Here is a 22,645-nt window from a genome sequence, read left to right as displayed (position 1 = left end):
CTTTTTAGATTAATTGCCATAGCTGAAGTTGAAGAGTCCAGAAAAATGTAAGCTGGCTGAAGAAATGGGTCGACCTCAAAGCTGTGCATCTCCAAACAAGAGAAATCCTGTTTCTCCTGATGAGGAAGGATCATTGTTAAACAGCCATCGCATTACCACATCACCAACATATAATGCCTAATGTCATATGTGCATTTATTTCTCATTTGAGAATGCTGTCTATGGAGGGTTTCTCTGCGCTGTAGTTCAGAGACCTGTAACTTAGGCTTAATTTAGACCTGAATACACCACCTAGAAATGAATCCAGTTTTGATGCAAAAGCAAAGGGGACAGATGTTCTACTTTTTTAGAAGTTGTTCCAGTGGCTAACTGCCTTCACTTAGACCTCAGTTTCACTTTTTTTTAAATGTGAATGGTTTTAGTGTTAAGCAATAGGTTCTTCACATATGTCTTTTGCATAAATGTCAGTTCCTGTTAAAATCAATTTATAAAATACTACACCAACTAACTTAAGATGATCTCTTACCTTTCAGACAAACTGAAAGACGGAGATTTGAAACTCTTACATTGTACCTGTTTTCCCAAGCTCAACTTTTATGCCTCTTCTCTGTGTTACATACAGTTTTCCAAGAACTTAAGATTCTGAGAACTGAACTAAGCATAATATTCCAGCATCTGTCTCATTAATGACATGAAATAATGTCTCAATTTCTGTTCATTACTATACCACACATAGATTCAAGGATGAAGTTACTCCCTTTCATTATGACATCACACCAACCCCTCCACCATTACACCTAAAGCCTCCTCAACCATTGCTTACCACAGATACAGTTCCCACATACGAGACAATGGGCTCCACTTCATCATCCTAATCGGGTTTTGGAGTACTGCAGTAACGCCCATTTTATATGAATAGGCTTTACCTGACTGCTCAACTCTCACTAACGTTTATCACTGTCAAACATCTCACAACTTGCAGGTTTGTAGCTGTTGCATTCGCTTCCACATAATCAGGAGAACTACCGAATAATGTGTGACATTGAATTTACATAATTTCCTTATAAACACTGAAGTCTCATGAACCATTTTGTAGACGTGCTAGCTGTTACTCCAATAAACCCTCATTACTTAGCGTTACAAAGCACTAGCCTTTCTAATGAGAAAAATTTAGGTACTGTGTGGACAATACCTTGGAGGTAGGGAATATACGTGACACTTTGCTATCCTTACCAATTACCATTTTTCTAAGAGTATTAAATTTCTCTGGGAGAAATGTATTTTCCATAAGAGAATTTTCATTCATATTAGCTACATTCCCAGCCTTAGTTTTCAGTTTCAGACCGAACTAATCAGAACTCATTTTTAAAAAAAAGATAAAAATGCAGAGTCATCTTTAAGAACTCTACCTAGAAGTAAGCAGCTTTCATTATTTGAGTAACTTCTGCAGATCTCCATTGCCCAGAGTTCAACAGGCAGTAGCCCTTCCTCTAGACGACGAAAGGTGGGGATCGCAGATGCAGCACTGCCTTAGCAAACGAAGGCATCCAAATAAAATAACAACTGATTTATCAAGTTATAAATAAAAACCGTAGTCCTTAACATAAGACATCAGTAGATCTGCATAGCAAACTTTGCTTTCTACCAGGAGTATGGTCTAAGCACTTCCTGAAACAGGAACAGCAGCAGCACATTTACTTAAGACTTACCAAGGAAACTAACACACTTGGAATGGGTATGGACAAACAGCTGCTGTTCTTTACTGTTCTCCTGGTAAGAAGCGGTATGAATGATTTTCTATAGTCTTACACTTAGCCAATCAAAATTCTCCTTAGTAACCTTGCCATGTGACCTGGATACTTGAAGTTTTCCTGACTAAGAACAAGGTATAAAGATAATGGGAAAACCATGACTTTAATTGGTAACCTGGTTAACATCTAAGGATGCGTTTTGATTATGGAAGAATTACTTTAACATTATGAACACAGTAAGAGCACAAGCTATGAAAACTTGTAACAATTTGAGGCATCTCACCTGCTATGGAGTAAGCAAGAACTGGGAAAGTGAAAAGCAAATTTTCTCTAACAAGCTCAAGTCTTTCTGGCTGAAATTATATATTAGTAATTTATGTTAAGAAAGAAATTCTAACGAAGAGCACAAGAAAAGTTGATTAGTCTTTCCTGCCTGTTAACCCCAGAGAAAAAACACAGTTAATGAATGTAAAGGAACACCTATGAAGGGACAGTTAAAACACATCGAAGACAGTAAGTTTTCACACAACCATGACAGAAACCATAGTTCCCATTGTCATACCTAGCTGCTGAAGCCAAGAGCGTGGACAGAATAGAGACAGCACTCTTTGTGAAAGATCAACAATATTCCCCGATGGCAGCTAACATTAACAAGTTTTAAAATCGATTTAAGTACCATTTTGCAGGGCTCAAAACCACCTCATTATTACTGTGGCGTGAATACCAAACTGAGAAACAGAAAAGCTTTGAAGCACGATGCTAGGATATAGGAGGGTTTCTTACACCTCTCACAGATGCTGACCATCAGCAGGCCAAACTACATGAACCTGGAACGACAATTCTCAAGTGAAACAACTGCAATATGTGCATCTGACTATGCAATCTAATTAATTCAAGAAACAGTACCCACCCATATGAAGAAATGGGTAGTTTCTCAAAATGCTGTTTGCCGTCAAGAGTTATCCAGCCAACACCAACACATGCACACACAACACAGTGCAAATCAGATGTACTAAGCTACCCTTTGAATTGAGGGCACCTCAATGATTGTTTACTAATAGTTAAGACAAAGGATAATTAGAAATGGTCTATCAACAGAAAGATCCCAGTCTTCAAAGCACAGTATCTTTATCACAGACACGCCCAACCATGGGCGGGGTTGGGGGAATTTAGAAAAAAAAAAAAAAGGAAAAAAGAGAGGGACAAGTAAAAAGACTGGTAGAATTCAGTGTAAAGCAAAAAGAAATCCCACTAAACCATGAACACGTAAGCCTAGTGCCGCGGAAAAGTAACTTACAAGAATATCCTTTTACACAAAACCGCAACGGGTGTAAACATTTTCTTTTCACTGATACGTTCCTATTTCTGCCTCTTTGTTGCTGCTTTCAGTCCCTGCCAGGGGAGGGAGCCCAGGTTAAAATACATCAGTACATAGCCCAAGGACTCCAAGTCATCCCTGCGAGATTGCTCTACAACAGTATAAAAAAGTGGACTCATTAGGAGTACTGGAAAAACAAAAGACTGTGCAACAAGACCATCATAAAAACCCTTTGAAAAACAAGAGAAAGCTGAGAGTTACTATGCCCATGATAAACTCATCCAGTACAAGAAAAAGCCTATCACCCTTGCAATTATTAAAAAAACGTGCTAATTCCTGAGAATTACAATCTGACCAATTCCCACCCAATCAAGAGATAAGAGGCCAAGCACACTGCACTGTTAAGTGCCATAAATAAGGATCATACTCTATGCCTCATTAAAGCAACATCTACTTGTGCTAAAATTATGTGCATCAACACTTTTAAAGTTTCTATGTATTGCTTTCTCCAGCTTGCCGATTCCAAGATGAGTGTTGATGGATGCATAACAGTCAGTTCCTGTTGAGTTTTTATTTTCACGATATGGAATATGTTGGTGAGTTTGAGAGTCTCGATACTTCTTTGCTAAACCAGAGTCTATTATGTAGACAAGATTGCCTTTCTTCCCAAGGCCCATTAAGAAGTTGTCTGGCTTCACATCTCGGTGGATGAAGTTCTCAGAGTGAACATATTCAATTCAACTAATCTAGATAAAGAGGAAAAAAAAGAAATCACTCGAGAGAGACTAGGCATACACTTTTTTCCTTATAAAAACACTAGCAACGTTGTCTTAATGATAAAAGAGGTAATGAAACTTTTTATTGTAAAATGTAAGGGCATTAAAGAGAATATAATTCGATAGACAATACATAAACCTCTCCAGCTCTTTCCCCGTGTCTATTTTATGTTTGTTTCCCAAAACTTTCTCGGGCGAATTTCTTTTGTCTTTGAGCAGTGCAACAAATGGTTTGCAAACAGTGCAAGTCTGCTTTTTAAAAATCAAGACTTTGTAATCACTTTAGATGGGGCGCTTTGTATTTAAGAGAAACAAAACCAATTTTGAGTCTTTAATGATACAGGCCTATTCACCCCTAAATTACAGAAGCAACGTATTTGGTTCTGATCTCTCAAGGAATCTGAATATTCCAACATACTGCACCGTCAAGATCAACAAAGCAGGTTCCTACCATTTGGTCAGCAAGTAATAGGACTGTTTCGAGACTAAATTTCCTTGAACAAAAACTGAAGAGATCTTCAAGACTCGGTCCAAACGGCTCCATCACCATTACATTGTAGTCCCCTTCAGCTCCACACCACTTAATTGTGGGAACGCACACTAGAGAAAAAGAAACAGTTTATTCAGTGTAACAATTTGATTTATATACAAATCTTCAAGGCTCCTAAGATGAATTCTAAGAGGGTCACGACAGTGAATGTTTGTACTCACAGTGAAGCTCAATATTTTATGCAACCGTCAGCCGAGAAAAAGGTGAAAAACTCACCATCGCTGAACATTTCATCATCTGTAAGCTGCCCATCCTTAGCATAAAGGACTCCAAATTTAAAATTCACAGGTCCCTGAGAAATAAAACCAAATATTATAGGATAAACAGACAATCAAACAAAAGACCTAAAATAATGTTTCCTCCAAGGACTTTTTTATACATCTTTTGTATACGTCCTACACACGGGAATATACACTTCATACCAGCTCCATTGCATGTTCAAGTAGCAGATACCTAATAATTCACTTTTGAAGATACCTAATAATTCACTTTTGATCACAGATTATGAATTTTATGATATTACTAAGTTGCTCATCCATTAATACGATATATTATGCCGGTGCTTAAAATGATTTTTGATCTCATATTTGCACAGAAATACCACTTTTTTTTACTGCAATAAGCAATTGATATCTAAGTTGTTATAAGACACTAAGTAAGTGCTAGGAGTGAAAAGTTTACATTTACCTCTTGCTCTTCAAGAGCCAATAAATCCTGTAAACAAAACAGTATCTTTAGCACACTGGTACTGAAGACAGCACAACCCCCCGTGTAAGGTATTCATGTATTTGTTTAATTTCAAAGTAGCCAGTTCAACTGATAAAGACAGCTTATTTTGTAACTGTAACCCTGCTCCTCATTATTATCCTGCTACCGAAAGAAACAAACCACTAGCATTTATATGTAACAACTTATTTTTCCAGAAAATAATAAAAAGCCACAACCAAACAAACAAAAAAAGAAGTCACCTCCTACCTTTTGTATCTCAGGATGAAAAATTTCCCTTGGGCTCTTCCTAAATTTGTCAAGACTCACAGCACTGAAATGCAAATGAAATACTGCTTTATAGGAGAGCAAGTATACATTTCAACATTAAACTGCTAACTGGCTGTAGTTAGAACAGATTTCAAAAAGAATTGTTCAAAGAGCCTTGCTTACGTGGAATTTTTTGTGGAAGAGCCATTTATTTCCCACAATACTAACCTCTAAGACTTCCTAAACTTCTTTTGGATTTTAAGAACAGAAATAACTAGGACCCTGCCCGGGGATCAGGTTTAACTGTACTGCATTTACTTATAAAGCACAGAATTTTATTCCATCATCCTTCACTTTGGCTTTATACATAATTGTTGTGAGCATTTTAGGAAGGCTCAATAACCTATTCTATTTCATAAGCTTCTCTTCTATCTCTTTTAAAATAATTCAATGCATGTCAAATGAAAAACGAGCCATTCAGCATCAAGTTCACACCCCAAAGATCCACAAGCAAGATCAACTGTCTCAAATCAACACAAATACCTAATTTATAGCATTTCTTCCTAACTCATGTTTCTATGTGACTTATTTTTGCCCATTTTTTCCCTAGCATGAATTTCTGGAGCTGCGCAGCATGCCACGGAGTGCCAAATGCAGTCTGAGGCACACTGAGCTGACACAGAGGTCACATCTGATGCATCTTTCCATCATTGCTTATGCTAGGTCACCATGTGGACAGGATTCCACAAAGCTCCCTTTGAAAGCAATTAAAATGCTAAAATTAATTTACAAAAAAGCAGGTTTATCGTGTAACTGAAATTCTTTGAGATATTCAGTACCTAGACTCACGCTGGCTGTGAACAGGGTGAAATGGCAAAGGGCTATCAACCAGGCCCAAGGGAAGGCTCAAAGGCTGGAAGAGCTAAAGAATAGTCAGGGAAGGGATTTTAGTCCAAGCCCAGGCAGGCAAAAGGAGATGACATTAGTCCTGCTGCCTGCAGGTGTGTGGGAAAATCACCTTGAGGGGGGGGGGAATTCGACAAAATTGTGTCCTAACAGAAGCGTAGCATTACGGAAAGCTTTTTTAGGGTAAAATACAGCTATGGCCTTCAGGATGGCTGGCATGCACAGAATCCGTATCACCACAGTGCCCTAAGCAACACCTCCTGGCAGCTCAGCGCATGCCGATAGTGGTGACGGAGGACAGTGCGGAGTGGAGACACCACGGCCAGGCTGTCGTGCTCCCTGCAGGAAAGGGAACCAGATGGCACCACACAGCTGATAAGCTGCACACCAGTTGTCACATGAAGAATCCAGGAGATGTCTGTGGCTGAGCCAACCATTATGGTGAAATTACTTTCCTCAGCTGAAATAATCGCATTGTAATACTAACACACACCTCCACCTCAAAGCTGCCTGCCTCCAAGGTACTACTACACCTCACTGGGCACACAACACCAGTTAGTAACAACAATATGCATGACTAAAGTCACTCAAGCTCTGCCTAAATGTGATGGAAATGGACTGGTCCTGGACTGAAATAAGTCCAAAGAGGGGGTGGGGGGGGGGGGGGGGGGGGATTGTCTAAACTCCTCGATTACCCAACTCTGATTCAGTGTTCACAAAGCTAGGTCAAGCTGACTCACTCTCTACAGTTGTTATGCAGGGACTTCTCACCAAGGTAGTCAGCCTTGGGGAGGATGAGAAACAAAGAACAGGTAGTGAAAACAATGCTGTTACCTAAGTTACGCAGAAAGAAACCTTCAAGTGAGGAAAGTTCTGGCTACGAGAGGAAACGGGATGATAAGGTGTTGCAATCCACTGACATCAACAGAAAATTAGTTGAAAATAAGACAAAGATAATTGCCTTATTCTTAGCGGGAGATCACAACCTCCAACTCAAACAGCCCCACCAAAGGAGGGCAAAACCCCGCCTGAGGAGCATGCGTAGTTAGCAGAGAACTTCAGCAGTGTTATCTGGGGATACGTACTAATTTGTACTAGAAGCCAGAAACTTGTAACTAACCCTGTGTATGAAAATGAATATGCAATGTACTATGAAGTATAAGAAGTGGACAGATGAAGGGAGAAATTAGGGAAGACTCCATCAGAACTTCTGGGATCCGTCGATGGGCTGAACCTGTCTTCTCCCCCGTAGGGACACCTATCGGGTAAGAACTTTGTTTTATGCATGTTAAATAACTAACTCATGCTAGCTGTTATTAGCGATTATAATTTAGTTGTATGTAGTTTAGTTGTATATAATTCAAAGCTTGTTTTTGCAGACAGTCCCTATCACTGGCAATCACGAACCTTAATTTGTCACGATTTCCTATTAATAAAGAGTGTTATTCCGTGAACTGTTGGTGTGAGTCCTTTGTGGGCGCTGGCAGTTGCCGGCAGCGGGTAACACATTCAAACAAAGTGGGAAGACCTGCTGAGGGGTCCCCCTAATGCTGCTAGTGTGCCACCCTGAACAAGTCAGTCGAATTGCCCTTCGATCCAGTGGGACTTTTCAGTGAAGGGTCCCTGTACTGGGATGCTGACAGACTGGTCGGGAACAAGGGTCTCTGCTTTCCTGGGGTGCTAACAGACAGATCAAACACCTTGGGTTGAGAGGATTGCATACTGCTGCTGCCTCCCCCCCGCTTCACGTGACAACGTGGCACACACCTTGGGAGAAGCCGGGAACAAGGTCTGAAAGAAGCCTGCACTTTCCTTGGTAGAGTAGTGGAGCATCAAAGGATGGAACACACGAGGGCACTTCAGCAAAGGAGTTACGAGTCTGGTTAACAGACGACAGTTTCTCCACCCTGGGATGCCTGACCAAAAATGTATATGTGGGTGAGAGTGGAGGGAGAGGCTGTGTTAGGACGGATGCCTAGGAAGAGATATTTCAGCACTGGTGGGCAGACACAGAAGATCAGGTGCTCACGCAGGTACAACATGCAGTACTGACAACTGGGAACACTACTCAAGCCAGTACCGTAGGAGCTAGAAGACAACACTTAGCTCATCTTGATGAAAGAGATCTGAAGTGTTTCCCACTCACCATCTTGACACTCCAACCAAGCCACAGCTCAGGAAATCAGAATTAAGACACAAGGCTCAATGGACCTGCTAGCCCCTCTGGCAAATTCAGTGGTCTGGGACCTCTCAGACATCTTGTACAGGTGTTGGAAAATCCAGATCTGATGGTACTGACTTCACATCCCAACACACGCTCTGTTCCCAGAACTCTCCTCTCACATCAGGACTGGCAGTGTTATCCCACGTACCAGCTGCAAGCAAGCAAGAGGCATTTGCTCATACTCTGCAGTGACCAAAGGTTCTGAAGACACGCAGACTGCAAAGTCAGGACAGCATTACTGTTTGACTGCAACACTACCAGAATCGTTCCCGGTTTGTACTGAAGTACAACGGTAAGTCATAACACGTAAAAAAATGCAGAGTAGAGCTTTATGTAGCCAAGGACCACTTACTCCAACTTGTAACTTATTGATATATCAACTGAAATATATTTATCAGGTATGCATTGACACACGCAAAATAAACGCAGTAAGATGATAGCTTAGGCTTAAGGGTCAAGTCAGCGGAGCCTTCCCTGGAGAGAGGCTCTTTCCTCTAACCAGCTCGTCCCATCTGCCAGCCTACCAGGATTTAAAGATGCAACCAAAGTCAAGTTTTGCCAGACCAGCTGCTTGATTCCTAGTAGGAAAAGCCTGTTCACTCAGCAGCTTTGCTCCTGAAATGCATCAATGAGTCCTTGTCCCAATTTCAGAGGGACCAGGCAGAGACTTGCCTCGCAAAAGTACCGAGTATAATATATACACACACACACACACACACGCACACACACACACAGAGGAGCTTGTCTGATCTGCCAGTGTAATAGATTTGTGTCCTATAAACTCTTCAAGAGTTTGTGGCGTTTAAAACGCTGTGAATTCAGCCATCACTTGTTCCCATGAACCTCATAGCAGGCATACGGCGATGGAAAGGCTATGAGAGCATCCATCCACAAATGGCAGAATAGCATCTTACCATGTCTGTCGGCCTCTGGAGTCACACGATTGCCAGCCTTATCCAAGCGTTGTTTAAACAGATTATGCTCTACGTCCAGCTGCTGCTCTCCTGCCACATCCATGGCATCGATGCTCAAATCTGAAAGCAGTAAGCAAGGAAAGCGGTCTATGAACACACAAGTGTTATGGCCTGTGACAAGCTGAGGAAGTGAAAAGACAGAATCTTTCAGCCAGCAGGGTAAGAATGTGCCAAACTGGGAGAGCGTGTACGGCTAGGGTCAAGTGACCGACGGAATAAAACGCACAATGCAGCATGCTAAATGGCCCTCCCAGGTACAGGGTTTGGTTTGGTGTCCCAGAAGGACCGTTTCCAACTTCCAAGAAAGCGTTACCCTGAAAGGTAGACGCGCTTAAGGCAAAAAGCCAAAAGCAAACCCCTCAAAGCCCAGAACCATTTTCAGGAACACAGGAGTTAAGCCTAAAATTGGTTGAAAGCTGCCTCCTACCTCTTCCCCCGCCACCTCTCCCCCTTCAACATCAGCACATTTCCTTGTGATCTCTTTTCACAAAAAGATTGAGGCCTGTGGTATCAGCTCGGTACCGAAGCACCACGATGCGCTTGCTGGCTACATGCTCTCTTAGAAGGCCGACAGCTTCTCCACACACAACAGCCGAGGCTTCCAGTCTCTCTAGCCTTCCCACACCGTTTTAAAATTAAGGAAGGCAAAGACCGGTAACACCTCGGGGGGTCAGGAGGAAGTCAAGATTCACTACATCTAGAGCCCCAACGCATTACCCAAAGGAATTACCACAACTGAACAAGAGGCAGGAACGATCGGTAGACAGGCGGATAACATGCATAGCAGTAATACCCAGTCAGACTTGAAGGACTTCCATTCACTTCATCCCGCAACTTTGTTTTGAATTTAGTTAAAAGGTAATCAGATTCTTAACGCTCATTCTGCTTTTATAACTTCTGGAGAAAGGCTAACACATGGCATTGACATTACAGTCAGAATTCAAGTACCAAAATCACGGCAAAGCTGTGCCTTGCCAAGTGACTTCCAAAGCAGGCTCTCAAGCCTTTCAACAAGACAGTCAAGTCTGGAGTCCCAAGGGAACTCTGTGCCAGCTCTGTCAGTGCGACTGAGCTCCCTGACCAAGTACACTGCCGTACAGAAATGTAAGCGGGTTTATGCCTCAGGCTCATTTACAATGTAGAAAAATAATACTGCCCGACTGGACGCGCTGGTTTAAGCGCCCAGCAGGCCTGGCTGCGTAACCACGAGGCACCACCAATTCCTCCCCGGCTGTTGCCCTTTGTAATACTTTGTACAGAAAGACAGCAGCCGCGGGGGTGGGGTGAATTTCCGCCGCCGGCTTTCTTTTTTGTCGTGCCCGCTCGCAGGGGCTGAAGAGGCTCCAGAGCCGCCCCCCTGCGACAGCGTTACCGCAGGCCCCGATGCGGCCTCTGCGGCCCCAGCCCGCTGCCACGGCCCCGGCCGGCGGCTGGGGGAAAGACAAAGCCCCGCGCAGAGCTGCGGCGGCTGCCGGGCACCCGGAGGCGGCGGGGGGGGCGGCAGGGCGCCGCGGGCCCGACCCCCCGCCCGGGCCCCGCCGCCGCTCCTCGCCTCCTCGCTGAGGTAGCGGCGCAGCTCCGAGAAAAAAAACAGGCGGCACCGTGAGCAGCCCGCTGACTACCGCCACCGCCGGGGAGACGAGAACCGCCGGCAGCCCCGCCGGTCCCGGGCCGTCCTCCCGCCTCAGCCCGCCCGCCGCCGGCACCACGTCCCCCCCGGCCGGCCGCTGCCCGACGGGGAGGCCCGGGCCCGCCCGCTCACCCAGCGCGCCGCCGCACGGCCCGGCCCGAAAGCCTTCCAGGCTCCCGGGGAAGCCCGCACCGCCTCAGCCGCTCCGGGGCGCCGCGTGGCCGGAAATTAAACCCGCCTTCCGGGGCCGGGCCGGGCCGGGCCCGCCGCCGGCCACGGGCATGCCCACGGCCCCGGGGGGGGGTTGCCCCTGTGGCGCCCCCTGCCGCCCTCCCCCCCCCTCCCTCCCCCCCTTATAGCCCCTGTCTTGCCCCTCCAGCCTCCTCCCGCCGGCCCCCCTCTGCCCACCCCCCACCCCCCCCTCCCCCCCAAATCTGTGCCTGCCCGGAGAGCCCCCCCCGCTCACTCCGTGCGCCCCCCCCGCACCGCCCACCTGCCCCCCCCCGTGTCCCCCGCCCCCCTGCCTCCTCCGACCACCTGCCCCCCCCGCGCCCCCGTGCACCCCCGCCCCCCTGCCCCCTCAGCCTTTACAGCCCCGGTTTGCTCCCTCATAGCCCCTATAGCCCCTCCTAACCCCTATAGCCCCCATCCTGTCCCCCCCGCCCCCTCACCAGTTGCCTGCTCCAGGGGGGTGGGGCAGCCCCCCCGGGCTGTTTGCTGCTGGGGAGGCACCGGGGGGGGGATCGCTCGCACGCCCCCCCCCCCCCCCCCCCCCCGCCCGGGACAGCGGTGCCGGGGGGGCTTGGGGTGTGTGTGTCAGTGCCGCCCCCGGCCCCCTTACCGTGTCCACCGTCCTGGCCCCCCCCTTACCTGGGGAGGGGGCTCGACCTGGGCCCTCTGTGGACCCACCAGCAGGAACTGGGAGTATAGAGGAACGGGCTGGGGGCACAGCTGCCCTATGGCCCCCCCAGCCCCATGGCCCCCCCATGGGCTCCCCCAGGAGGCCCCTGTGCCTCCCATCCACCCCAGACGCCCCCCAAGCCCCTCCAGAGGACCTTGTGCCCTCCAACCAGCCCCCCAGCCGCTGCCAAGGCCCCTGCATAGTCACTGCACCCCCCAGCTCACCTAAAGGACCTAAGTCCCTTCCCAGCAACACTACTGCCCCCCCAGAGGCCCCTGTACCCCCCCACCTGCCCGCCAAGTCCCTCCAGAGGCCCTTATGCCCCCCCCAGGCCCTCAACTAGCCTCATGGAGCCCCCCCAGAGGCCCCAGAAGCCCCCAGCCGCCCTCACTAAGGCCCCCATGGGCTCCCCAAAACCCCCAGAGGCCCTGTGCCCCCCCAGAGCCCCCTATGCCTCCCAAGCCCCCCCAGAGGCAACTGTGCCGCCCCCCGAGGCCCCTATGCCTTCCTAGGGGCAGGGAAGACTCTATGGCCCCTCCAAGCCTCCCCAGAGGCCCCTGTGCCCCCCCCTCCAGCACCAATGAGCACCACGGGCCCCCCCAGAGGAACTTGTGGCCCACAACCAGGCCCCAGGACACTTCTCTTTGTGGTTCTCACTTTGCCCTGGTAGCCATGTGAAGCACACCACAACAGTTGTGCTAACTACTTTCTGGGGTGAGATGGGGCAAAGCTGACATTTGCACTCGGCCGCAGCCAAAATGCTCCACGGCACCACCCATGCACAGCTCCACCAGAGAAGGTGCCAGGAAGGATTTCTGTTTGTGGTTCTCACTTTGCACTGGTAGCCATGTGAAGTTGCCTTCTCACCAGGGATAACCTCTGTGAGGAACGCGAGCTCCCGCAGAGATAACTCAGCAACGTGTCTTCAAACCGCGTACACCTCTTCCTCACCTTGGAATCGCTCTTGGACCGTAGCAAAGGTCCCGAGTCCTGTGACCAGGACCCCTGCCCAGGAAAACGGCACAAAGGCTGAGCACAGGGAAGAGCGAAACTCTATCACGTGCCAAATGCTTTCTCAGACTAGATCTGGGCACGCTTTCGCCCCTGGTTGACCACGAAGCAAGAGCAGGAGAGCTGCTGAGGGACTCCGTGAGAGAGGCCCGCTGTGAATCCTCCGCGGGAGGAGCAGCAGCGCTTCACCTTTCTCGGCCTTGGCCATCGGGCTGGGTGAGGGTGAGCTTTTCAGCGGCTGCAGGTCTCGGTCGCAGAGTGCAGTGAGGGTGAGGGCAGGCAGAGATCAGGCAGGAGAGGTTGTGGTCACCGAGGACATCCCCAGGGAAAAAGGAACTCTCCAGGGACACACTGGGGACACCAGGACACAGGCAGGGACAATATTATGATGTTAGGGACTTCCGGGGGGACACCAGGACTCCCAAAGGGATGTCACTGGGACATTAAAGACACCCACCGGGACACACTGGGACACAAGAACACACGGGGAGACACCACGGCGATATATAGAATGGCCTGGTAATATCTGGACCCCTCCAGGGACACCACTGTGACATTAGGAATTTCCCAGGGACGCCCCCTGGGACATCAGGGACCACCCCCTCACCTTCCCCGGGGACACCAGGACCCCTCCAGGGACAGCACTGGGACATTAAGGACCCCCCTTTGACACAGCCCTACCCCAGGGACAATGTAGGGGCATTAAGGACTCCTCCCAGGACACCAGGACCCCCACAGGACCAGAAACGCACAAGGGACATGCTGGGAACACAAGGACAAACCTGGAGACATCCCTGGGACATCAGGGACACCACGACACCACAAGGACATTAAGGACCCCCACAGGGACACCTTGCAACACAAGGACGTACTGGGAGACACCACTGGGACATCATTAGAATAGCCTTTAGGACATCAGGACCCCTCCAGGGACACCCCCGTGACATTAGGAATTCCCCAGGAAACCCGCCCCGGGACATAACAGCCTACCCACTCACCTCCCTGGGGACACCAGGACCACCCCCAGGGACACCCCACAACGCCCCAGGGACACACTGCGGCACCAGGACACCACACACATCCCCCCCGGGACACCATTAGGACATCAGGGACTCCCCTAGAACCTTAACCACTAGAACATTAAGGACCCCCAGAAGGACATATTGCACCCCCTGACAGACACCACTGGGACATCTAGAATGGACTGGGGACATCAGGACGCCTCCAGGGACACCGCTGTGACACTAATGACCCCCACCAGCGACACCTTGTGATACACAAGGACCCACTGACACACCACTGGGACATCTAGAATGGCCTGGGGATACCAGGACCACCCCAGCGACATTCAGGACCCCCCTGGAAACACACGACCTGCATCCAGGGAAACTGCAGGGGCATTAGGAACTCCCCCTGGGACACCAGGACCCCCACAGGACACACTGGGACACCCGAATGCCTATAGGGCCACCTGAGAACACTAGGACATCCCTGGAGACATCCCTGGGACACCAGGGACACTCCTGGGGACATTAGGACCCTCCCAGGGACACCCTGGTGACATTAGGGACATCTTGGAAGCAGAAGGACCCTCCACAGAGCACTCCTGGGACATCAGGATCCCCCCAAGGGGACCCTCCAGCAGGTCATTCTCAGTTATCACGCAGAAGCTCCCCCTCGATGGAAGTCCTTAGCAGCAGGGCAGCCCTCAGATCTGCACTGTCAAGGAAACGGAGCCCCAGAAACAGACCCCTCCCCATCCCAAAATGGGAGGACCCCCTCCCCACATGACACTTGATAGTTTAACATTATGCTAGGGGCCAACCAATGTCCTCCTTTTTCCTCTAGTGCCGTGACGACCACGGGTGGTAAATGGACGGTCACCTTCTGCCCCATGGGGAACTTAGGGGCCTCCTGCATCAGTAGCACAGGTGCTGCTCCTGCTTTAAGGCATCCAGGCCATCCTGAGCTCACCTCATCCAGCTCTTTGCAGGAGTAAGCTACAGCCCGCCCCTGAGGCCCTAAACAATGTGCCAGAACTCCAAAGGCAATGCCTTTTCCCTCACGCTTAAGAAGTGCACAGGTCTTTGTCACATCAGGTAATCCCCACGCGGGGGCCTCCACCAGAGCTCACTTTTTTTCAGACGCTTGAAAGTGGCTTTACCCTCCTCTGTCCCACGAATAGACCCATGGCAGGAGGTTTTCAGTAGCTCGTACTGAGCTTTCACAAATAAAACACAATTGCCTCCCCAAAGCCGACACCATCCGACCACCCCGAGAAATCCTCGTAGTTCCTTGAGAGTCTGAGGCTCCGCGAGCCAGCAAGTAGATCCCAACTGTCTCTGGCCTTCCAGCACCTCAAACCCCAAACGTGGAAGTGACTCCTCGATAATTCCATATCCACTAATTCCCAAGACATTTAGAAGGCTTATCGTCAGGGAAAGACACAGCTCCCAAGTCCCTGCCGCAACCAGAATATCATCCTATGATCGCAGAACTCTTCCCTGATCATTTTCTGTTCTCCAAATGTCAAACTGCTTTGCCAACTGATTCCCAAAGATTGTCGGGATATTTTGAAAGCCTTGTGGTACAACCGCCTAAGTGTATTGCATTTTCCTTCCCGTTTCTGGGTTTGCGCATTCAAAAGCAAAAGGCTTCTGACTGTCAGTGCCCCGGGGAACACAGAAAAAGGCATCCTTCACATCAAAACCTGTACACCATCCCTGTTCCCCTGTAAGGGTGGTTTCATATCTGTATGGATGTGCTACTGCAGGATAAATACCTTGAGGTATGTGATTTGTTGCTCTTAAATCCTGCACCAATCGGCAATCTTGACCCTTGGCCTTTTTCACTGGCAAAACAGGGGTGTTGGATTTCGACGCACACCCCACCTACAGGTTGTACTTCAAGAATTTCTGAATTATTGCTCCCGACCCATTCCTAGCTTCCAGCTTCAGGCGACACTGTTTCATTCTCAGCGGGGATGATCCAGGCTTTAAGTCAATCCTTACAGGATTTTCCAGGAACCTCTCCGGCTCGTACAATAGGAATCACAGCATCTCTGACCTCCGGGCGTATCTTTCTCCTTTCAAGGCAGCATAGCCTGTAATAACAAAGCTGCTGCCTCTCGACACAAACAGTTTCTGGAATTAAGATTTCTATTTCCTCGTTTTAAAATCAGATTTCTGCTTCCAATTTTTTGGAGTAGATCTCTCCCCAAACAATGCTTTTGGAAAATTTGGCTAATATAAAAACTGATGAGGAACCCACTGTTTTCCCAGCTTCATTGCTAAGGGTTTCAAAAATGGCCAAGTTTCATGGGTCCTTGCCATACCAGCAATGCTTATATCCTTACTGCTTAGTTCCCCTCTAAAGTCTTCTGAACAGAGGAAGCAGCCCCAGGATCTACCCAAAGCTCAACTTCTTCACTTCCCAGCTCCGCTTTCACCAGAGGCTCCTCTGGGGAGAGACTCCTCCGCTCCCCCTCATTCCTCGCTTACTGGGAGCAAGGGGGCAGAGGGGCTCCAATCCTTAAGCAGACGGTCTTCTTCTGAACGCCCATCCCTTTTGCACTCTGCACACTGATTATCAGCCAACCGAGGGCTGGGCCGGAGTCCCCCTCTCGGGGCTCTGCCCCATCCTCAGGCCCTTGCCCTCACCCTACCATTTTACTCTGATACCGCCAACAAGCAACAATTTACTCTTCCCTTTCGACTCTCTCTATGACGATCTGCAATCCAAGCAACATCCAACAGCTTTCCCCTACCTCGAGCAGTCACTTCCTTGTAACTTCTGTATCTTTCTTCTAATACCATCCCAGGATTGGCCCACCAATAGAGGGGCCAATTGATGTCATCCCTCTTAAGATTCAGGGTCAGCACTTGTAGAGTTGCGGGCTACCTCCTTCATTCTGTTCTGCAGCTCATTTCTAAAATCCTCCCCCGTGCCTCTCGGACTGTCCCCCAACTATTTCCCCTGTGCCCCCAACCCCAGCAGTCCATCTACACAATCCTTCCCCCACCCCCCTCCTTTGCCCCCACAACCTTCCCCCTGTACCCCCATCCCACCCTGAGAACCTTCCTCAACACCCCAACCACCCCCCTCCGTTGGGCCCTGCAGTGATTCCACTTGCCCCCAGCCTGGCCCTAACATCCTTCCCCTCACTCCCGTCCTGTCCCTAAAGCCCTTCCCCCCAGACCCTCACGGCCATTCCTAGACTCCTTTCCCCCGACCCCACACTTTCTCCCGTCACTATTTCTCCCCAGCCCCTGCCGGTCATGCCCTACACTCCTTCCCACAGCCCCCCCTCCCCTCTGTCCCTAAAATCGTTCCCCTGCCCCCCGGCAGCCCCTAAAACCCTCCCTGGAACCCCCCTCTCACTACCTACAGGCCTCCCCCGACCCCTCGGTCCGTCACTAAATCCATCCCCCCCCTGCCCCCCCAGGCCTGCTAGAGACTCCTTCCCCCCACCCCCCAGTCCGTCCTTGAAATCTCTCCCCCGGCCCCACGGTCTGTCCCCAACAGCCCCCCCTGGCCCCAGCAGGGCTGGCTCTTTACCATCGCGGTGGGAAAGGCGCTCAGGTTCTGCCAAGCATCTCTGCAGCTGCTGCTGTTTGAGGTCACCCTCAGAGGGAGAGGAGGACAGGACAGCCAGTGCCACCAGGGCTCAGCTGCTGGGAGCCCCAGCTTGTGTGGCATCGGGTGGGCCTCCCGCCACGGCCCAGCACAGCCTGCAGGTCCCCTCCGTCGAAAAGTCACCTCCTCTGGGCCATGGCCGCTCTGACAGGGCTCTTCCCAAAGCAGCCAACTCTGTTCCTCATGCCGACCGTCAGGCACAGGGGACGCTCACCTGAGAGCAGCTCCTGGCTGCACTGTGAGAGGGGGGCGAGGCCCGGCAGGAGGCCTCATAGCCCTGGGCACAGGATCCCTCTGAATTCGGCTGTTCCATTGCCTCAGGCAGCCAACACAGAAAATGGTGCTGCAAGGCATGCGGTGCCACGGTTTGAAACTCCAGTGCCAAGCCAGAAGGGGGGAAACTGTCAACCCGCTTGGTCCTTGATGTCAGAAAGAGCTTCCTTGCCTAGTTTCTTACACGTTGCAACTCTCAGCTACACCACATGCTTGAGGTTTTTCTAGGCTTCTCTCAGGGAAGGAAAAGGATGCCCAACTGCATGCATGCGTGTAATCACTAGAGCGTTTTGGAGCTTAAACTGTGAAAAATTACGTTTCAAAAGAGAATCAAAATGACACCCATTACCACCCAAGGTTCATGCCAGATGTTCTCCATAAAGGAGGACAGAGAAAGGTGTGGCTATATTGCCCACGGAACGCTAGAATCATTTCAGCTAGCAGGCACCCTGGAAGGTCTCCCATGCCTCCTCCTGTTCCAAACAGCCACAGTGAAGGAAAGGCTCCACGGAAGGAAAATCCTTCTCTCGTCACAGCTAGGGGTGCCACCGAGGCACTTCCTGGGTCCCAGTGTTACAGAAAGAAGTTGGAAGCACTCTCCTCCAGAACTGATTCTCTTCTAAGAACAGCCAAAGGTCAGGGAAATGCACAAGTGGAAAGACGCCTGAGACAAAGACATAAATGCACATACACGTAACAGTTTACTATGAGGTTTGCTTCCTCAGGCAGCAATGTTCAAGTATCCTATCCAGTCTTCCCTATTTCTGTTTCAAACGTCTGTAAAAACCTACTTCAGTTTATTCTGAGAGGTTTGTTGTGCACCTCATTTCGTTCGTAGCATGGTCCTGCTGCCCTGCTAATATGTCAAAATGTCAAGAACCAACTCAGACGGAGCCCCCAAACGTCTGGCCAACAGCTAAACCACCGAAGGTCTGGCTTTTCTCACCAAAACAGCTACTCTCAGGACCAGGTCTTAAAAACGGAGGGCTTTAAAAACAAGTGGCTCAGGTAGGTGCTCCTACGCCCCCCTGCCATGGGCAGGTTCCTCGTGAGACCAAGGTGCTGCGGGGTGGTGCGGTGCAAGCATTAGTTAAACCAGACCAAGTTTACGATGCAAAGGAAATGGTCAAAGTCCTCGGTTTGAATGGCAGAGAGGCACCTGGAAGTCAGCTAGAGGCAAGTTCCGGCCAGAGTGCCGGCTTGCTGCCAGCACCAGCCCAGGGCTCTCCCGAGCAAGTGCCAGGACACCCTGAGGACAGAGGCTGACTCAAATAACCGGCCCTGGGAGCAAGGGCAGCAGAGGCCCCAGCTGGTCAGCAGCTGGAGCGCCAGAGGCACGGGCAGAGGCCCAAGGCGTGGGCTCTGCTTGGCATGGAGAAGAAGGAGCACAGGGGCTCTCCAGCTCTGCCTGCCGGCATGGGCCTTGCCTGCACACGTCTTTCTCCCAGGATGGACCAGGCAGGCACAGGCAACCACCGGGGCAACGTGCTCAGCTTTTATTGCTCTCAGAATGTGTCCAGGTGGAGCAGAGTCTGGCAGCACAATGTCCTCATGGCAGCTGAACGTGCTGGGCACCATCCATGCACCCATGCCTCGCGTGCCTCCCTGTGCCACACCCTCTGGGTACCGCACAGGATCAGGGCCAGCTGCCATCTCTGGGGACCCCTTTGCCAGCACGGCGCTGCTGCTCTTGCTGTGGCCTGATGCAAGTAGGGCAGAAAGTCTTGCGCAGAGCCCTGAGTGCCCTGCGGAAGAGGGAGGGCCGTCGCCGTCGAGCTGGGGCATGCGGGAGGGCAGCCATGCCTGTGGAAGGAAGACAAGTGTAGGCAGGGGGCTGGGCAGGTACCGGGCAAGATCCTGCCTGCTCCCCGCCACCGAGAGCTTTCCCCAGGGAGTGGTGGCCAGGGAACGGCCAGCCCCCATGCACGCAGTCCTTCTGCTTTGGCCTGGGTGCACATTGCCGGGACGGCTGGGCTAAGCCTTCCCTTGCCGGGCCAGCGCTACACTCGGGGATGTACCTGGCTCATCCTCGGGCTCATCCCTGGGCTTGGAGCAGGGCCACGTGTTATCGCTCTGCTCAGGGGCTGGCTGCCCCTCCTGGAAACCACCACGGGGGTCCTGGAACAGCTCCAGGAATGAGGGGTTGACCCAGATGCTGTGGATGGCGATGTCTTCCCCTTGGCACAGCTCTTTGCCATTGTCGTTGTCTTCCCGCTTGTCCTCCTCTATGGCTGAGTGCCCTGGCTGCCCCTATGAAAACATTAACAGCCAAAGGACATCTAAGCACCCGTTATTGGCTACCGGGGGAAACACAGGGGCTTAGGGACATGCTTTAGTGGTAGACTACGCAGTGCCATGTGTCGGGTTGGTTAGGTTTATGGTCCCTGCAGCCAGATGAGGGCTGTGCGTCACCTCTGTGCTGGGAAGCCACATGCACGTGGAGAGCAAGAGCACAGGCAGGGGATGGAGGGGATGTCAGCGGGCTGACACGGACAGCACCAGCCATCTCCCTGCTGCACATGGCCTGGACACTGCACCTGCCGGCAGTAGCTCGTGGTGCTCAGTGCTGGTCACGCGCCCCTGGCTCACCTGGTGCCAAGAGTCCCAGGACAAGGGAGTCCCCGTGGCATCTGTTTCATCTTCTACTGCTGGGTCAAGGTGGGGTGCGGCAGCATCATGCAGAGAGATCTGAGGCAGCAATGAAGCCAGACCTTCCTCGTGCGCTGCTGGGGAGAAAATGGCTGTGCTGGCCTCTCCTTGATGGTCTCCAGACATGGCAGAAGCCGTGTGTTCTCCATCCTCACATTCTGCTGGCACTAGAGTGGCTGTGCTGGGCTCTCCTTGATGGTCTCCAGACATGGCAGAAGCTGTGTGTTCTCCATCCTCACATTCTGCTGGCACTAGAGTGGCTGTGCTGGGCTCTCCTTGATGGTCTCCAGACATGGCAGAAGCTGTGTGTTCTCCATCCTCACATTCTGCTGGCACTAGAGTGGCTGTGCTGGGCTCTCCTTGATGGTCTCCAGACATGGCAGAAGCTGTGTGTTCTCCATCCTCACATTCTGCTGGCACTAGAGTGGCTGTGCTGGGCTCTCCTTGATGGTCTCCAGACATGGCAGAAGCCATGTGTTCTCCATCCTCACATTCCTCTTGCACGAGAGAGGCTGCGCTGGGCTCTCCTGGAGGCTTTCCAGGCAAGGAAGACTCGCTGTCCTGAGTTGCTGAAGGTGGTCTTGGTGCCATCACCACATGCATGTTTTGTGCTGGGTCCCAGTGTTCTGCCAGTTGCTGACCAAGTCCCTGGATTGCAGCCACAGCCTGGTTCAGGACCCCACTCATTTTACACTGGTCTGTGTCCTGCAGAGCCATGTTGTAGGCTGCGGGGCTGTGTGGGGCAGCCGCCTGGCTCTCTGCCTGTGCTGCTGTGGGCTGCTCACTGAGGAGAGGAGATTCCTGTGCCTTTGCCACCTCTTTTCCTATGCGAGTTAGATGCGCGCAGTGCCCCTCTTCCTCAGAAGGTGTGGCCAGGGCAGCAGCTGCTGGCTCAACTTCCACGGGTTCCCCTTGCATAGCTGAAATGCTCTGTAGGTTGCCAGCTGCGTCTGCTGCTGCCCCTCTGCCTACACTGCTCAGCCAGCAGGGCCCATCCTGGGGACCAGCCTCTTCTTGGGGCAGCTCATTGTCTCTGTCTTCTCCCCAGTCTTTTTCCTTTGGCAGGGACCCTGGGTTGTTCTGTGGCCTTGCTGCCCTTGCCCAGTTCTTCTTGAGGACACGGGCCACTGCGCTTGCATGACTTCCTGTCCTGCTGTGCTGGGCTTTCTTATCCTCCGTCTTCACTGACGGGATGGCCACATGCTCCTGAAGAGCCTTGTGGTGCTCCCGCAGCGACTTGCCTTTGCACTTGTTTTTGGTGAGCGTCACCTGTGTTTTGAGATCGCGCTCTTCCACTTGTCCCTGCTGCCCTGAAGCCACATCCCTCCTGCCCAGGGAAGCTGGCACAGAAACCCTGCCAGCAGCACCAGTGCTTTTACGTGCATGACGATCAGGCACGTGCTGACCTGCAGGGGCCTTGCCACTGTGGGCCACCCGGGCCTCCTCTGATCTTGCCATCTTCGCCGCACCCAGCCTGTGTTCCCGGTGCCACTGTGCCGCTGTCTGCTGGCTGGGTCGGTGGCTCCCAGTGAAAACCTTGTCCGGGTCCTTCCTCAAAAGGCACCTCTTTGTCTCCTTCCCAGCTGCGGCATTGGCTGCAGGGCTGTGTGGGGCATGCCTCCTGCTCTGCACACTGGTGGCTTTCCCCTGCTCACCAGGGATGCCCCGAGTAGATGGGACAAGCTGTCGGAGTCTGCTGGTTGCAGTGCTGCTGGCCTTTCCCCTGCCCTGGGCAGAAGCTGCATAGGCTGCTGCTGGCAGAGGCGGGAGCTTGCAGCAAGTTCTGGCAGCTCCTGGTGCCCGAGCTGCGTGCACCTTCTGTGGTGCTGCTGCCTGCCTTGCTGGCAGACGGGCTGTCTCCTCCCGCCTCACCCTGATGGAGGGCATTGCCACCCTGCACGCCGGGCTGTCCGTCTGCAAGAGAAGGCGAGGAGAGAGGCTGCGTGACTGTGGCCCTTCTCCCGTGCCCCCGTGCCCCAGCTGGAAAAGCCCCTGTGCCGGCTCCCCTGCCAGCCCCCAGGGCAGCGCTCGGCCCCACAGGGAGTTGCCGCTCGGCTCCCAGAGCTGGCTGG

General features: G+C 51.3%; 1 protein-coding gene across 3 annotated transcripts; it reads right to left on the bottom strand.

Moving 5' to 3' along the window:
* Window positions 1–880: 880 nt before the first annotated feature.
* On the bottom strand, window positions 881–10,729 carry LOC101914298 (casein kinase I-like). 3 transcript variants are annotated; one of them, XM_055809925.1, is made up of 6 exons: window positions 9,902–10,723; window positions 5,371–5,434; window positions 5,083–5,109; window positions 4,612–4,687; window positions 4,297–4,445; window positions 881–3,815 (listed from the first exon to the last, which is right to left on the bottom strand). In XM_055809925.1, exons 1-6 carry the CDS (start codon window positions 9,931–9,933, stop codon window positions 3,807–3,809), a joined length of 357 nt encoding a protein of 118 aa, XP_055665900.1. In that variant the 5' UTR covers window positions 9,934–10,723; the 3' UTR covers window positions 881–3,806. The 3 variants fall into 3 exon arrangements, with proteins under 3 accessions (XP_055665900.1, XP_055665898.1, XP_055665899.1); XM_055809923.1 differs by lacking the exon at window positions 881–3,815 and having other exon boundaries at window positions 3,823–4,445; window positions 9,902–10,729; XM_055809924.1 differs by lacking the exons at window positions 881–3,815; window positions 5,083–5,109 and having other exon boundaries at window positions 3,823–4,445; window positions 9,902–10,726.
* Window positions 10,730–22,645: the final 11,916 nt, after the last annotated feature.

The sequence above is a fragment of the Falco peregrinus genome, chromosome 7 (genome assembly GCF_023634155.1).
Source record: "Falco peregrinus isolate bFalPer1 chromosome 7, bFalPer1.pri, whole genome shotgun sequence".
NCBI lineage: Eukaryota > Metazoa > Chordata > Aves > Falconiformes > Falconidae > Falco > Falco peregrinus.
This window is presented reverse-complemented; position numbering and strand designations above follow the sequence as displayed.

Bases quoted from the DNA above. Each gene is read 5' to 3' on its own strand.
- LOC101914298 (XM_055809923.1), bottom strand. From the start codon at position 9,933: ATGTTGAAGGGGGAGAGGTGGCGGGGGAAGAG. The intron at 5,435-9,901 runs GTAGGAGGCAGC...TTTGCATTTCAG, and splicing joins GAGAGGTGGCGGGGGAAGAG to TGCTGTGAGTCTTGACAAAT. The intron at 4,446-4,611 runs GTGAGTTTTTCA...CTTTTTCTCTAG, and splicing joins TGATGAAATGTTCAGCGATG to TGTGCGTTCCCACAATTAAG.